This window comes from Vulpes vulpes, chromosome 8 (assembly GCF_048418805.1).
Source record: "Vulpes vulpes isolate BD-2025 chromosome 8, VulVul3, whole genome shotgun sequence".
NCBI lineage: Eukaryota > Metazoa > Chordata > Mammalia > Carnivora > Canidae > Vulpes > Vulpes vulpes.
This window is the reverse complement of record NC_132787.1, coordinates 13222863-13239040: the sequence shown is the minus strand read 5'-3', so window position 1 is coordinate 13239040 and position 16178 is coordinate 13222863. Positions and strand designations below refer to the sequence as shown.

Here is a 16178-nt window from a genome sequence, read left to right as displayed (position 1 = left end):
TTTTAAACAAAATCAGATCTTTACATCCATGGGTATATTAAGTTTAAAGAATTTATCTTAGTTGCCAGAACATTATTTGCATCTAAGGAATAATAAATATTGATTAAATTTTGTGGATAGATTGAACATGTGTTGTTTTATACTAGTATAAAATAAGGTAGTCAACACTATTTGTGACCAGTGCTGTATAATTAAGGTCTGTTTGGAGCAAAGGTAGAGCTAACTCTGTTAGGTTTTCTGAGGAGAATTTAATTATTCCTATAGAAGAGTATGGAAGATTGATACTGGGCATGAAAATGCGTAAAATGAGATCCAAAGATGAAAATCATCAAATCATGGCGGGAAGAGCAACTATGATGAAGTCTGAATAAAACTGATAACAAACATTACTGTGGTGTTCATTACCACCTGGGCACTACTCTGAGTCCTTTATTCAATTTAATCCTTACAACAACCTTAGGAATGGGTTCTAGTATTATTCCCATTTTACAGGCAAGGAATTGAGGCACAGAAAGATTATGCAACTTGCCTAAGGACACTCTCCTGGTAGGTAATAGAAAATCTGCCTCCCAAATGCCTGCTTTAATCTCTTGTCTACACCATAGATTCATGGTATGGTGGTGGTAGTAAGGAGAAGAGGGGGAGTTGTTCATTCATTCTCAAAGGCTAGTATGAAATATTTGATTTTGATTGTATGCTGCGTTATTTATAAATTTGAAGATGAGAGAAAGGATTGCAAAAGATAGCAAATTATACTTTTGATAATCTTTGTATTTTGAATTATTGCCATTATTTGAATGTACAACTTATTTCTGAGCAGTGTTTTTTTCTTTTCATGAAGTTGAAATTACTTTCATAATTTTTTCTTTTGTCTGATGCGATTTCTTACATATCTGTCTCCTTATGGCACCATATACCAAAAGTAAGCTTGGATCTTTTGAGCCCTCAAGGAAAATACTCTATAAAAATGTTTGAGCAACTTCTAGGTGGAGAGCACAGTGTTAAATAAGTAGTAAAGAATATATAAAGGGTTTCCTATTTCAGGATGGTTTCTTTCTAAGTGTGTATTGGGGGAAGAGAGAGGATAAAACATAAATTATCTTAATGTAAGGTAGGTAGTAAGTGCCAACTTAGACATAAAAATTTGCTGGGCTACAGAGAAGGCATTTGTGGTTGAGTCTTTTGGCTCCTCTGACCCTCCCTCTGTCCCTCCCTCTCTCATTTTCCCCCTCCCATCTTTCCTTTTAAATTTCCTGTGGGCTTTTAAAGAGGATTTTAGTAATTTGCTAATTAATTAAATATATTTCCTAGGTAATATACTAGGCTACAGAGGTACAAATGGAATTACAATAGCATCCGAGCCTTTCATTCTAGTTTTAAAACAGATAGACATGTTTGGTTTAGTGTGCTGAGTGCTATGATAAACAAAGGTGATGGGAGCCTGGAGGAGGAAGAATGTGTGTGGGTTGGGAGCTTGGTAGCATGGACTTACTGTGCAAGAGATTATAAACCTGTTTCTTCAAGAATGAACATTTTTTTGCTAGATGAAGAGCAGAGTTATATATTTAGGGCAATAGAAACAGTATATGAACTAGAAAGTTCTGAAGCTTAAAAAATTGCATGTTGTGTTTGAGGGAATAACTTGGAGCAGAGGGGTTTAGAAGATTTTTGAACAGGACAGTGACTTGATTATATCTAAAGGAGAAAGGTACCGTAATGGTTCTGAGGAGAATGGGTTAAAGGTGGGTAACCTGGAGGCTGGCAGGCATTAAGCTGGTACCATCAAACCACAAAATGGTCCCCTCAACTCCTTTGAACATACTTTAACTCTAGAGAACTCAGGAATTTCCCCTAATCTCCTCCCCCTGATCTGGTACCTTGGATCTTAGGGTCTTCTCTTTTTCTTTTCTTTTTTTCTTTTCTCTTTTTTTTTTCTTTTGTTAATCCTTAATTTTGGGTAGTGAAAGGAGCACAGGGTTTTTGGAGTGAGCAGATTTGACTTCAAATCCAAGTCTCTAAGGGTTTGGACAAATCATATATCTTTTCTAAATATTCATCTCTAAAATGGGGATAATAGGTTTTATGGGATAAATTTTTTAATAAGGATTAGAAATCAAGTGTATACAGTCTTTACAGTACTTGACATATACTATTTCTATTATCTGTTACTTTGACCTTCTAGTTGATAGAGCACCATATTACTTCACTTTTCAGAAGCTGTTCCTGCATAGCCTAGTATGCTACAGGTTGCTAAGTCTTCCCTCTGCTTACTCTGCTCCTGTAGTTTTTGTAGCACCTAGCATACTAACTTATCTTGAGCACATGCTCTGAAAAAGTATTCAGAGGAAGGTAGAAAACTGAGAGACAAGAAATTTCTTTGTGGAAATTCAAATTCTTGTCCTGAAAACCAGAAAAGAGAGATGACTGTCCTTTGCATGTGGCATTAACAAGTTTTGTAATGTTTATATTCTCATTTGGTTATTCTATATCATGAATGAAGGCAGGGCAGTAGTCTTTACTGTGTATGGTACTAGTTTCCCAGATGTTCTCCAAGGAGCAAACAGAAGCCCAGAAAGTATAAGCAGTGTGTATCATCAGTGGAGACTTAGGTCTTCTGACTTCATGTGTTATGAGCTTTTTATCCATATCATGTTGCCTTTCTCATGGTAACTAATTCTCACATGGTAGATTATTTGGCTAATTAGGCTGATACTTTTGGCACTAATCTTATTTTATTTTCGTAATATATTGCAAGGATGAGTTTTGCCTTATTTTATTTCTATCTAAATTTAAGGGTATAGAGAAAAATCACATGAAATTCAATTTACTAGTCTACCAAAAGGAAGAAATACAGGCCTTTAATACATTTATCTTCCCTTTTTGTTTAATAGGTATGTGAGAAAGCGAGCAGTCCCAAATTGGTGGAACTGTTATTGAATGGTGGTTCCCGTGAACAAGATGTTCGGAAAGCCTTGACAATAAGCATTGGAAAAGGTGACAGCCAAATCATCAGCTTACTCTTAAGGAGACTTGCCCTGGATCTGGCCAATAATAGCATTTGCCTTGGAGGATTTTGTATAGGAAAAATCGAACCTTCGTGGCTTGGTCCTTTATTTCCGGATAAGACATCTAATTTAAGAAAAGAAACAAGTGAGTATTAGCAGGAATATTTTGTCCAAGTCTTGTTTTTACCAGTATTTTTTAAGTCACTTGTCTTTTCATTGGGTTTATTTCAGTTTTGTGCAACTTAAGCCAAAAATATTGAGAAGGTTTGGATATCAATTTTTTTTGTCATGAAATGCTTGAAAGCAATATTATATTTAATTATTTGTGACCTAGAAAATAAATATTTTACAGTGGAATCATTCTGACCAGTTGCTTTTTAAAGAAAAACTATTTTATTTTATATTATAAAAGTAATCCACGCTCATTTTAAGAATAGGAAAACACACAAAAACCATAAGGAAGAAATTAACAGTAAGTGTTTTATCCCTTATCGGTAGAAAATCAATGTAGATTTTCTTACTAGATTTTTTATATGCTTACATATACACATGCATTAAAATGTATACACAGAAACATACACACATATACTTTGCATTTTCATGTTAACATATTTAGTTTTCAGTTTTTTTAGTATTTCAATTAAGGATGTATTTTCTTTATATTTTCAAATTAGTATATATTTTTTTAAAAAAATATTTTATTTATTCATGAGACAGAGAGAGAGAGGCAGAGACACAGGCAGAGGGAGAAGCAGGCTCCATGCAGGGAGCCTGACATGGGACTAGATCCTGGGTCTCCAGGATCAGGCCCTGGGCTGAAGGTGGCGCTAAACCGCTGAGCCACCTGGGCTGCCCTCAAATTAGTATATCTTAAGTATATTGATGACAAGTTAGCATCATCCTCCATTTATATTTCTGTCATTTCAGATGTCAATCACTCATACTATGTGTTTTTAAAACTTGAGATCCCTGCTTTCCCTTTGATAACTTATCCTCATGCCCACTTCCTTTTCCACAGTGATCATACTCCATGACTCTTCACCTTTAGGACTGTCTTATTAATAACATGTTTGCTTTACTGTCATTTTTCTGGTGCATTTACTTGGCAAAATCCTATTCCTGTTCATTCCAGCAGGATGCTTTTTTCCTCTTCTTCACCAGGGTAGCTGAATGCTGCTGGAGGAAAGTATCTATCCATGCCTATTGGTGCCTCTACAAATTCCAGGTCTCCAACATTCTGGTGGGCTCTAAAAGATTCCATCAGAATTTCCCTGAGTTTCTTAAATGTCATAGATTCTTACTTGTCTGTCTCTTCATTCTTTTTGCTTCAACACCATCTAACTTTTTATAAGAAAACATTCCTGCTCATGTGAAGTCTGGGTGGAAGATCTTCCTACATGCTCTGTAGCATCTTATTTCTTACCTGTACCAGCACTTACACATTATATAACTGCCTTTTTTCTTTTTATAATCTACCTTTTGATAGATTATATGCATCACAAAGTCAATGTCAGTTTTGTCCATTGTAACTATAGCATTTATGCTAGTACTTTGCACATAGTAGATGCTAATTAAATATTTATAAGATTGGCAACAATAAAAATTTGATAATAAATTATGTTGATGAGTGTATGTGGAAACAGGCATTTCACACATTATTCATATGAACTTAAATTATCCTCTTTTGAGGACAATCTGGCAATATCCATTAATATTTTAAATACACATCCATACTTTTTTGCCTAGTTATCTATTGATAGAAATCTATGATACAGGCATTCTTACTGTACACAAAAGTCATGTACAAGGATGTACATTAAAATATTCTTTGTAGGGAACCCTGGGTGGCGCAGCGGTTTGGCGCCTGCCTTTGGCCCAGGGCGCGATCCTGGAGACCCGGGATCGAATCCCACGTCGGGCTCCCGGCACATGGAGCCTGCTTCTCCCTCTGCCTGTGTCTCTGCCTCTCTCTCTGTGTGTGTGTGACTATCATAAATAAAAAAAAAAAAAAAGTTTAAAAAAAAAAAATATTCTTTGTAATAACAAGAAATTGTGGGAAAAATCCTAATTATTCTTCAAAAGGAACTATTTGAATCAATCATGGTGCATTCATGCTGTAGAATGCTTTGTAATCATTGAGGGAAGAAAACATTGAGCAAATCCAAATGTTCAGATGTACAGTGCATTATTAAGTAAAGAAAATAAATAAAGCAAAGAACAGCGTTTTTAGTATACTGATGTTGGTGAAAGCACAGTTGAGATATGGTAGTTATAAATGTTTGAGTATGAAATGACTATGTCAGAAATAAAACTGCAGAAATTCATGCCCTGGTTGCCTCTGTGGACTTTAGAAACCAATGAATTATGATTAGATCCCACATTCCATTACTTCAAGCAGTCTCCTGCCAACAGCCTGCTTACTTGAATCTCTGAGTTCTTTTTTAAAAAAAATTATTTATTTATTAGAGAGAGAGAGAGAGAGAGAACACGCACAAGCAGAGGGAGCAGCAGGCAGAGGGAGATGGAGAAGCAGGCTCCCCGATGAGCAGCAGGGAGCCTGATGTGGGGCTTGATCCCACCACCCTGGGATCATGACCTAAGCTGAAGGCAGATGCTTAACCAACTGAGCCACCCAGGTGCCCTTGAATCTCAAAGTTCTGATAGAAAGAGATTGTAGGCTCCCTGCAGAAGGATGAAGGGAGATTTACCATTCACTGGATTCTCTTTGTTCTGCATGACATTTTTTACCTTTGCTAAATCTACTGTATTAAAAAAATATAGTAATGTCATTTGATTGATTGGAGAGCATGGTCATAATTATATTGGCAGTTCCTCTGAGTAAAGAACATTTTGGATTCATAGCTTTAAAAAAATTTTAGGTACTACTTGACTGAGTCACATACAACATGTTTTTGAAGAAATTTTCCAGGCTATATGTAGCATAATGAGGACTCTGTGAACTTATTTCTTCATAATAGAAGATAAGGTAAAATATAATAGAATAGAAGGATATTAACTTTCAAATTTCACCAAATTTCCCAGTCGAATGAATCACTTAGCAAATAGGTTATGAACAAGAATATCATTTATTGAGCATATTCTATACTCTAAGCATTGTGCTACATATTTTATATTCATCATTTCCTTTAATCTTTATTCATAACCCTACATTGTTGTCTTCACTTCCCAAGTGAAGATACTGGCACTCAGGGGGTCTTTGTAACTTGCATAGTTATTTGAGCAAAGATGTGTCTGGTTTCAAAGCCCAGGTTCTTTATTGGGTCAAGTTAATTTCATAAATATTCAGTTTTGTCACCCATTCCAAAGTTTTGAGTAAATTTTTATGATTTCTAAAAATATTAAACTCACTGCCTGCTTCTTATGAAATATCATGATTATCAAGTGACTTTAGAAATAAGATAGGGGCACTTGGTGGCATAATTAAGCATCTGACTCGATTTCAGCTCAGGTTATAATCTCAGGGTCGTGGGATCAAGCTCTGTGTCAGGCTCCGTGCTCAGTGGGAAGTCTGCTTGAGATTCTTTCTGTTTGTCCCTCCCTCCTCATGCTCTCTCTGAAATAAATAAATCGATTTTTTAAAAGAGAAATAAGCCTAAAAAATTCTCTAGAAGTATGAGGATACATAAGGGACTTTAGTATGATCTATGTTTATGTTTCTTGATTTCTAAGTTGCTGGTATATCTTTTTATTGTAGATATAGGATCCACCCTAGCAAGAATGGTGCTCAGGTATCAGATGAAAAGTACTGTGGAAGGAGGGGCAGCCTCAGGCAGCAATGGAAATTTTCCTGAAGAAGTACTTGATAAATTGGATGAATGGACCTTCATTCCAGACTCTTACGTGGACAGTGTGTTTGGTCAAAGTGATGACCTGGATAGTGAAGGTATTTATTATAAAGAAATATTCGCTTTATGTTTTAAAACATTTACACTCTGGCACTGACCAATAGAAACTAAGATAAAACCCTAATTTAATGCATTTGCAAAATTTGAGGAAAAATGTATTTATTATAGGAAATAGTTAATGCTCACTAACTCCAGTTAAGGCGATGACTGTTAAGAAAATATATCTCTGCATTTCCTAAGTGTTATGATACTGACCATAGTCAGTGAATGGTAACTAATGTAGTGAAAACACTGACTCACTAGAATTGGATTCCATGTTTCATCATTGACAAGATCCTTTTTCGGCTTGTGTAAGCCCCTCACCCTTACTAAAGTTAGTGTTGCCAACCTTCCAGGATTATTTATAAGAATTAGAAAAAATGTATGTAAAGTGTCTAGGAGAGTGCTTCTCATATAGGAAATGCTTAACAAAAAATATTTTTACCTTTAGAATGATTAAAATAATATTAAGATTTAAATAACTCTTGAAATAATTTTTAAAAATTGACATGGAAATATGTAAAATGACAGTAATTAGGACTGACATATTTAACACAATACAGTTTGGTAAAAATGGGGTGAGGTGCTTTTTTATTAATATAGTATGATTGAAAACTGGCCCAAGTATTTTTTAAAATCAAATTTGTATAGATATAATTAATATAAAATAAAATGTACCCATTTTAAGTATGTATTTTCATGAGTTTTGAAAAATGTATATATCCATATAGTCATCACTATTAAATTATACATTTCTATTATCTAAAAAACCTCCTTTATGTCTATTCACAAATTCCCCCAATTCTTGGTTGTTGGTAACCACTGATCCACTTTCTGCCACTATAAATTAAACTAGTATACTTTTAAGTTTTATATGAATAGGATGATATAGTATGTTCTCTTTTACGTCTGTTTTGCAAAGTAGTTGCTGTACATCCTTGTCATACTATAATCTTGATGTTGTTTTTAATTTTAGCTGTTCTAGGGAAGGCATAGTCCTAGCTTATTTGGGCTTAATTTTCATTCCCTGATGACTACAGATATTGAGAATATTTTCATGTTTTTATTGGACATTCACATATTTTCTTTGTAAAGTGTTCAAATCTTTTGCTAATTATTAATTGTTGTTTTATCATTGTATAATAAGTGTTTTATATAGTTTAGGTAGAAGTCCTCTGATGGATATATGAATTACAAATATTTTCTCCCCATCATAGTTTGTCTTTTTATTTTATTAATGTTAATTTTTAAAGAGCAAAGATTTTGAATGTAGATAAAGTGCAGTTTTTTGAGTTTTTTTCTTTATGGTTTGTATTTTTTCTATTCCATTTAAGAAATATTTTTCTATCCGAGATTTGTGAGTATTTTTCCCATGTTTCCTTGGAGAAGTGTCAACACCTTAGCTTTTACATTTAGGTCCATAATCCATTTTAAGTAATTTTTATGTATAGTGTCAGTGAAGGATTGATGTTAATTTTTTTCCATATGGATATCCAGTTTCTTTTTAATATCATTTGTTGAAAAATACTATATTTGTTCATTAAGCTAATGTCATGTTGGTCCAATTTAATTGACCATATACATATATTTCTATTTCTGCATTCTTTATTCTGTGCAATTAATTTATATTTTCCTCTTGATGCTGATGCCATACTGCCTTGATGACTTTAGCTTAATAGTAGGTCTTGATATCAGATAGTGTAAGTCCCCTGGTGTTGTGTTTGTTTCCAAAATTGCTCTCACCATTCTTTTTTTTTTTTTCAATTTTTTGGCATTTCCATATACATTTGAGTCAACAAATTAATTTAATGCTGGGGTTTTTATTAGAATTAAATACATATATTTAATTGGAATTACTATATTAATTATATATTATTAATATTATATAGTGTAGAATGAACATATAAATAATGTCTGTAGATGAAATCTATAAATAAATCTAGGGGAATTGATATCTTAATAGTATGAATCTACTGACATATAGATGTAGTATATATTTCCATTTATTTATCATTCAAAGTTCTCTCACCAATTTTTTTGTATTGTATGTTTTTTGCTACTATTGTAAATAATATTGTATTGAATTCCAATTTCCAGTAGTTGACTGAGGGTATAGAGAAATACACTTGATTTCTTTGTATATTAATGTTGAATTTTGTGGACTTGCTAAACTTATGGTCTAGTAGCTTCTTGTTGATTATGTAGAGTTTCCTTATTGTTCACAATAAGGCCAATTGCTGGTAAAGACAGATTTACTTCTTTCTTTCTAATCTGCATGTCTTTTTTTTTTTTTCCTTATCTTATTGCACTGGCTAGAACTTCTAGTACTATGTTGAATAGAAGTGGTAAGAGTAAGAATTGTTCCCTGTTTTCCAAACTTAGAGGGAAAGCACTCAGTCTCTCATCATTAAGTGATATTACCTATAGTTTATTTTCATAGATACCTTTCATCGAATTGAGAAAATTCCTTTCTAGTAATTGTTTGCTGAGCCTTTTTATTACTAATGGGTATTGGAAAAAGCTTTTCTGCATCTGTTGAAATGGGCATATTTTCCCCTTTTATTATGTTAATATGTTAATTACATTGATGGACTTTTTTTTTTCATTGATGGACTTTCTAATGTTAAACCAAACTTACATTTGTGAGGTAAATCTCTCTTGGTTATGGTGTATTATTCCTTTTATATGTTTTGGATTTGATTTTGTTAAATTTTGTTAAGCATTTTGCATCTATGGGGATATTGTCTGTAGGTTCATGTTTCCTTGTAATTCTGAGAATAATGCTTGTCTCTTTAAATGAGTTGGGAACTGTTCCCAACTCCACTACTTTCTGAAAACATCTGTGTAAGAGAGCTATTATTATTCTAAGTATTTGATAGACTTTACCAGTAAAGCCATGTAGGTTTGGAAATTTACTTGGGGGGCTATTTTTAGTCATAGATTTAATAATTTTAATAGCTCCATGGTTGTTTTGATTTTCTATTACTTCTTGCATCAGTTTTTGTAATTTGCAACTTTAAAGGAATTTTTCCTTTTCACATAAGTTGCCAAATTTGTTCAATGTTATTCATAATAATTCTCTTACTATCCTGTCAACCTTTATAAGATCTGCAGAGATACCTGATCTTTAATTCCTTTTTAAAAGAACATTTATACATTTTTAAATTAGGTTAGCTTCACAAACAACTTGAGAGCTCTTTCATATTCAAACACTGCTTTTCACATTACGTGACTTTACTGTCTATCTGTAATATGAATCCTGAAATTCTTTGCCTGCTGTCGATAAAGGTCTCTTTTATAGCTGGTGAATAAAAACTAGCATGAGAAGCTTTATCTTTTACCAGGATTAAGCACATATAGCTCAAGTAGTAGTATATTTTGTCTTAAAGATTTTATTTATTTATTCATGAGAGATGCAGAGAAAGAGGCAGAGACACAGGCAGAGGGAGAAGCAAGCTCCATGCAAGGAGCCCGATGTGGGACTCCAATCCCAGGTCTCCAGGATCAGGCCCTGGGCTAAAGGTGGCGCTAAACCACTGAGCCACCCAGGCTGCCCATATATTTTGTCTTAAATAGAGGCCTGCTTGGTGACAAGTTAATGGTTCCACTAACAGGAAATGAACAGATTTTAAATGGATATTAGAGAAAGGCTATACTGGATTTCTTGATCCTTTCACGATGAGCTCCAAAAAATTAAATGAAATTTTCCCAAAAATACAAGATTTAAGACCTGCCTAGGAAGTACAGCCCACAGATAATATACTCTGACACTTTGCACAACTTCAGAGATACATATTTGAATAAAACAGGGGCTCCCAGATAAAGACTGTTGCAGTACATTTTTACAGTCATACAGCCTCCCATCAATGGAACACAATTTCTGCTTGACCTAAAAATACTTTAATTCTTGACATTGGTAATTTGTGTTTTTCCTTTTGTTTCTTCTTTAGCTCAAGTTTATTAAGTTTATTGATCTTTTCAAAGAATCAGGTTTTGGTTTCATTGATTTTTCACTGTCATTTGTCCATTTTCTTTTTTATTGATTTTTGCTTTAATCTTTATTTCCTTTTTTACTTATTTTGATTTTATTTGGCTCTTCTTTTTATAGATTCTTAATGTAGAAGCTTAGAGCACTGATTTTTAGACCCTTTTTTATTTTATAATATAAACATTCAAGACCAATAAAGTGTTGGTCACCACCTTAGCTTTATCCCACAGTTTTTATATGTTCTATTTACATTCAGTTTTGAAAATTTTCTGATATCCTTTGTGATTTTTTTTTGACTCATGACTTGGAAGTGTTGTTTGTTTTCAATTATTTGGATATTTTTCCAAATAACTTTTTCTTGTGGATTTCAAATATAGGTTTCTTGTGCTCAGAGAACCTACTCTAATGATTTCTAGTCTTTAAATTTATTGAGACTTGCTTTGTGGATTGCTGTATGATCCATTTTGGTGAATGTTCTATGTGTAACTTAAAAGAATATATATTCAGCTGTTGTTGGGTCAATTATGTCAGATTGTTACAATTTTTTAGGTCTTTTATATCTTCACTAATTTTTCTCTTTACATATTATTTTTGACAGAGAAATGTTGAAATTCTAGTCATGGATTTGTTCTCCTTTCACTTCTATCCTTTTATGCTTTGTGTATTGTGGAGCTCTGTTACTAGATGGACAAACATTAAGGATGGTAATTTTTTTGGTGACTTAACTCCTTTATATTGATCATTGTAGTATCATTTCTTTCCTTTTGAAGAACTTCTTTTTACATTTCTCACAGTGCAAATCTGTTGGAAACCCCTATGCAAATTACTGGAGCTCTTTTTTCATGAGTCTGCCCCAGAACTCCCAGCTAAATAAGTCTTCGCGAATGTTGATCTCCATCTTTTTGTTTGAGGAAAGCCCTCAATATTTGTTTAAATTCCTCCTGCCTGTGCCTATGGCCCTTAAATTGTCTTCAAGCCAGAAGCCAGAGTGATCACAAAGTGTAAATAATTTGTTTCTCTTCTTTCAGTGATTTCACCATCCTAAACTGTTTGTTGCCCAGTGTTTAAAACCAGTTGTTTAAAAGATTTCATCCAAATTTCTAGTTGTTTGTGGGGAGAGGTTCAGTTTGGTGTTTGTTATTCCATTGTGTCTGAAAAAAGAATTCTCTTTGATTTTTTTTTTACCAATTTATTTATTTATTTGAGAGAGAGAGAAAGAGAGAGAGAGAGGGAGAGAGAGAGAGAATCTTAAGCAGGCTCCATACTTAGTGCAGAGCTTGACATGGGGCTCAATCTCCGGACTCTGAGATCAGGACCTGAGCCAAAACCAAAAGTCAGACACTCAACTAACTGTACCACCCAGGCACACCTTTAAGTATTTTTAAATAAAGAAAAACATTAGAAATGCTGACATAAAAAAATTATAAAATGCCTTTGTTGCTTCTCTAAATAATATACTAATAGAACTTTCATAAACATAAAGTAGAATAATTATGAAAATGTAATAGTTATAAGATATAAAAATGTAATTAAACTGAAATATATTTTAAGATGCTTAAGCATAGGGATCCCTGGGTGGCGCAGCGGTTTGGCGCCTGCCTTTGGCCCAGGGCGCGATCCTGGAGACCCTGGATCGAATCCCACATCGGGCTCCCGGTGCATGGAGCCTGCTTCTCCCTCTGCCTGTGTCTCTGCCTCTCTCTCTCTGTGACTATCATAAATAAATAAAAATTAAAAAAAAAAAATTAAAAAAAAAAAAAGATGCTTAAGCATAAAATAATTAAAATTATAGGATAAATTTTAATAGTAACCAAATGGGAAGTGTTTGTATCAATTTTAAGAATTATATAGAATATTATAAAGTTGATGTTTGGATAGGTAGATTTTATAATTTGTTTTGACGCTTAAAATGCATTCTTTATGCTTATAAGATAGGGAGCGGTAGAATTTATAATCTCATAATTTTGTAATAATGTCTCCAAATTTTTTATCCTTAATAATATAATTTATTTATTGATCCGTATTTCCTTGAAAATCCATAATTTTAAAAATAGTTCCTTTCTCTTTTCTCTCAACAGAATATTGCCAACTAAACTCATTGTTTCATTTTAATGTCATTCCATAAATGGAACCACATAATATGAAATTAATCATCCAATTAATTAATTAAAAAGATTTTTATTTATTTATTCATGAGAGACACAGAGAGAGAGAGAGAGAGAGTCAGAGATGCGGGCAGAGGGAGAAACAGTCTCCATGCAGGGAGCCTGACATGGGACTCGATCCCGGGTCTCCAGGATCACACCCTGGGCTGAAGGTGGCGCTAAACCGCTGGGCTGCCCATAATATGAAATTTAAATAGAGATATTCTCAAAATTGCTGAATGTGAAATAATTTAGTGTGATTCCAATATTTAAATAAGATTTAAACATTTTTTAAGAGCAATTCAAAGAAACAGAAAAGGATGACATTGATCAGATTTGTGTATAAACTTTTTAAAAAGATTTTATTTATTTGAGAGAGAGAGAGAACATGCATGCATGCACAGACATGAATGGGGGGAGGGGCAGAAAGAGAGGAAGAAGCAGACTCACTGCTGAGCAGGAAGCCAGATGTGGGGTTCGATCCCAGGACCCTTGGGATCATGACCTGAGCTAAAGGCAGATGCTTAACTGACTGAGCCACCCAGGCACCCCAGATTTGTGTATAAACTTTCTTTGCTTCCTGTACACACATGTATTTATTATAACACATAACTCTTTTTACTTGGCTTTTTCCTACTGTACTATGAGCTTGTAATGAGGCATGGATTGCTTTTCCTGCTTATCTTTATTCAGCATTTATTCAGTGTCTAGTTCAGGTCAGCCATTCAATAAATAGTTATGAAGAAAAATGTAGCTGAATTTTGAAAATGAAAAGCCAACATAGTTTATTATTTCTATTTTAAAAATGTTACAGTGGGAATTGAGCAATTTCCATCAATGAATATATGTTTAACCTTTTATGATTGTCCTATGATACTGACATCTTATGACTGAGTCAACATTTCTTACTTGCCTTTATTTTATTGTTTAAAAATAGGAAGTGAAGGTTCATTTCTTGTGAAAAGAAAATCCAATTCAATTAGTGTAGGAGAATTTTACCATGATCGTGCCTTGCAGCGTTGCTCACCAAATTTGCAAAGGCATTCCAATTCATTGGTAAGTTAAATTGTGATTATGTTCTGTGTTTTGTTACTGATAGTCTCTTGAAAACTGAAATCGTGCCAAAGCTAGGAGCTACTGCTGCAGAAATTGCCTAGTATATGAAAATTTTATATATAGAATATGTGTATATATTATAAACCATTCTAAATATACATTTTTTGAACCCATATGGACCGTGTTTGTGCTAAATATGCTTCAAAATGATTTTTGTCTTTTTTTTTTCTTTTCAGAGTTTCATGTATGGAGCCCAGGCTAGGTCTCTATCTTATAGTGTGGCTTGGTGCCCTGAGTACTTTCACTAGAACTCTTACAGTGGTTCTTAAGGAATAGAAAATATTATCTTTGCTCCAAAAAATGATAGTGATTTTATTATACTTGTCTATTTTTTAAATAGGGACCCATTTTCGATCATGAAGATTTCCTGAGGCGAAAAAGAAAAATATTGTCTTCAGATGACTCACTCTGTGAGTATTTGAAGTAATTATAAATAAATAGGTATTTTGAGCAGAATACAGTAGTTTATTAAATTTCCTCTGTTCAGATTTTCTAAGTGTTAATTTTATCTTACATAATCTTCAAGTTGTATGTGCCTAATGATATCACATACTATAGAAAAATGAAATACAGTTATAGATTTAAAATTTTACCTTTTATGATACTATGGACTGACTCTTTTTATTCTTTCTACTACTTTTCTAAAATGTAAATAATAACTGTCATCAATGCCACTCTTCATCCCCTTCTCCAGATCTATTATTTTTTTATACTACTTATACCACTTGATTAAATATTTCTTATTTATTGTCCATCTCTGCCACTGGACTATAAGCTCTGTAATTTGGTTTTCTACTGATCTCAGTGCTTTGAAGGGAACCTGACAGTAGTAGATGATCAATAAATATTTACCAAGTGAACTTAGATTACTTGCTTATATTTCCATTGTTTGTTTTTGACAAAAGGGTCATCAAAATTTCAATCCCATATGAGACATTCAGACAGCATTTCTTCCTTGCCTTCTGAGAGAGAATATATTACATCATTGGACCTTTCAGCAAATGAACTAAGAGATATTGATGCCCTAAGCCAGAAATGCTGTATAAGTGGTCATTTGGAGCATCTTGAAAAGCTGGAGCTTCACCAGAATGCACTTACAAGCTTTCCACAACAACTGTGTGAAGTAAACTTAATTTATACTTTTAGCTCTCAGGATATTTGAAGAGTGTTTTGCATTTTTATCTAACTTGAATGATTAAATCTTTAAAAAGAAGGATCTATTTCTGTCTGCATCATTGGATACTAATTTTCCCTTTCTTGTGGTTTTCATAGTGGTTATCTTAGTTTGCGTGGTGTTCAGGAACATCTTTGAGGATGGACATCTGGTAAAAAGGAATCTAGGTTCATGTCCTAATACATGGTAGGATGTATCAAGGCTGTATGTTAATCGTGCCTTCAGTTATTTGATTCTAGTAAGACAACTTACCCTGTTTAAAGAGGTAGACTAGAAATAGACCTGGTTTGGTGGCACTAGCTCTGGCTCATCCACCAACTGTTTAACAATATGTTTTTCTCCGGCTACTTTAAGCCTTCATTTCTTCATCGGGAAAATAAAGAGGCTCAAGTAAACTATCCAGAAGGCACTTACTGAGTTTTAAAATTATATGCAACTTAAATGTTGATTTCTTTTTTTGCTCAAAGTTCCTATTTTCTTTTTTAAAGATTTTATTTATTTATTCATGAGAGGCACAGAGAGAAAGAGAGAGAGAGAGAGAGAGAGAGAGGGAGAGAGAGGAAGAGACATAGACAGAGGGAGAAGCAGGCTTTTTGGAGGGAACCTGATGTGGGACTTGATCCCCAGACTGGGATCATGCCCTGGGCCGAAGGCAGATACTCAACTGCTGAGCCACTCAGGTGTCTCCAAAGTTCCTATTTTCAAAAAATTATAAAATTATCTGCTGATAGAGTTGTCCTCTGAATATTGACTTTGTTCATCATTTTTATGTAGTATGGATCAGAAGTCAAAGAAGATTTACTGACAAAATAATTTTAATACAAATATCTAAATTATTAAACCAAA

General features: G+C 33.6%; 1 protein-coding gene across 3 annotated transcripts in view; it reads left to right on the top strand.

The window, feature by feature from the left end:
* Nucleotides 1–16178, top strand: part of LRRK2 (leucine rich repeat kinase 2) — a 140135-nt gene that overhangs the window by 49659 nt on the left and 74298 nt on the right. For all 3 annotated transcript variants that reach the window (XM_072765568.1, XM_026000120.2, XM_026000121.2), the window contains 5 exons: nt 2892–3150; nt 6721–6909; nt 13980–14098; nt 14499–14568; nt 15064–15281. In XM_072765568.1, the coding sequence (XP_072621669.1) occupies nt 2892–3150; nt 6721–6909; nt 13980–14098; nt 14499–14568; nt 15064–15281 (855 nt within the window). The remainder of the gene's footprint in view (nt 1–2891; nt 3151–6720; nt 6910–13979; nt 14099–14498; nt 14569–15063; nt 15282–16178) is intronic.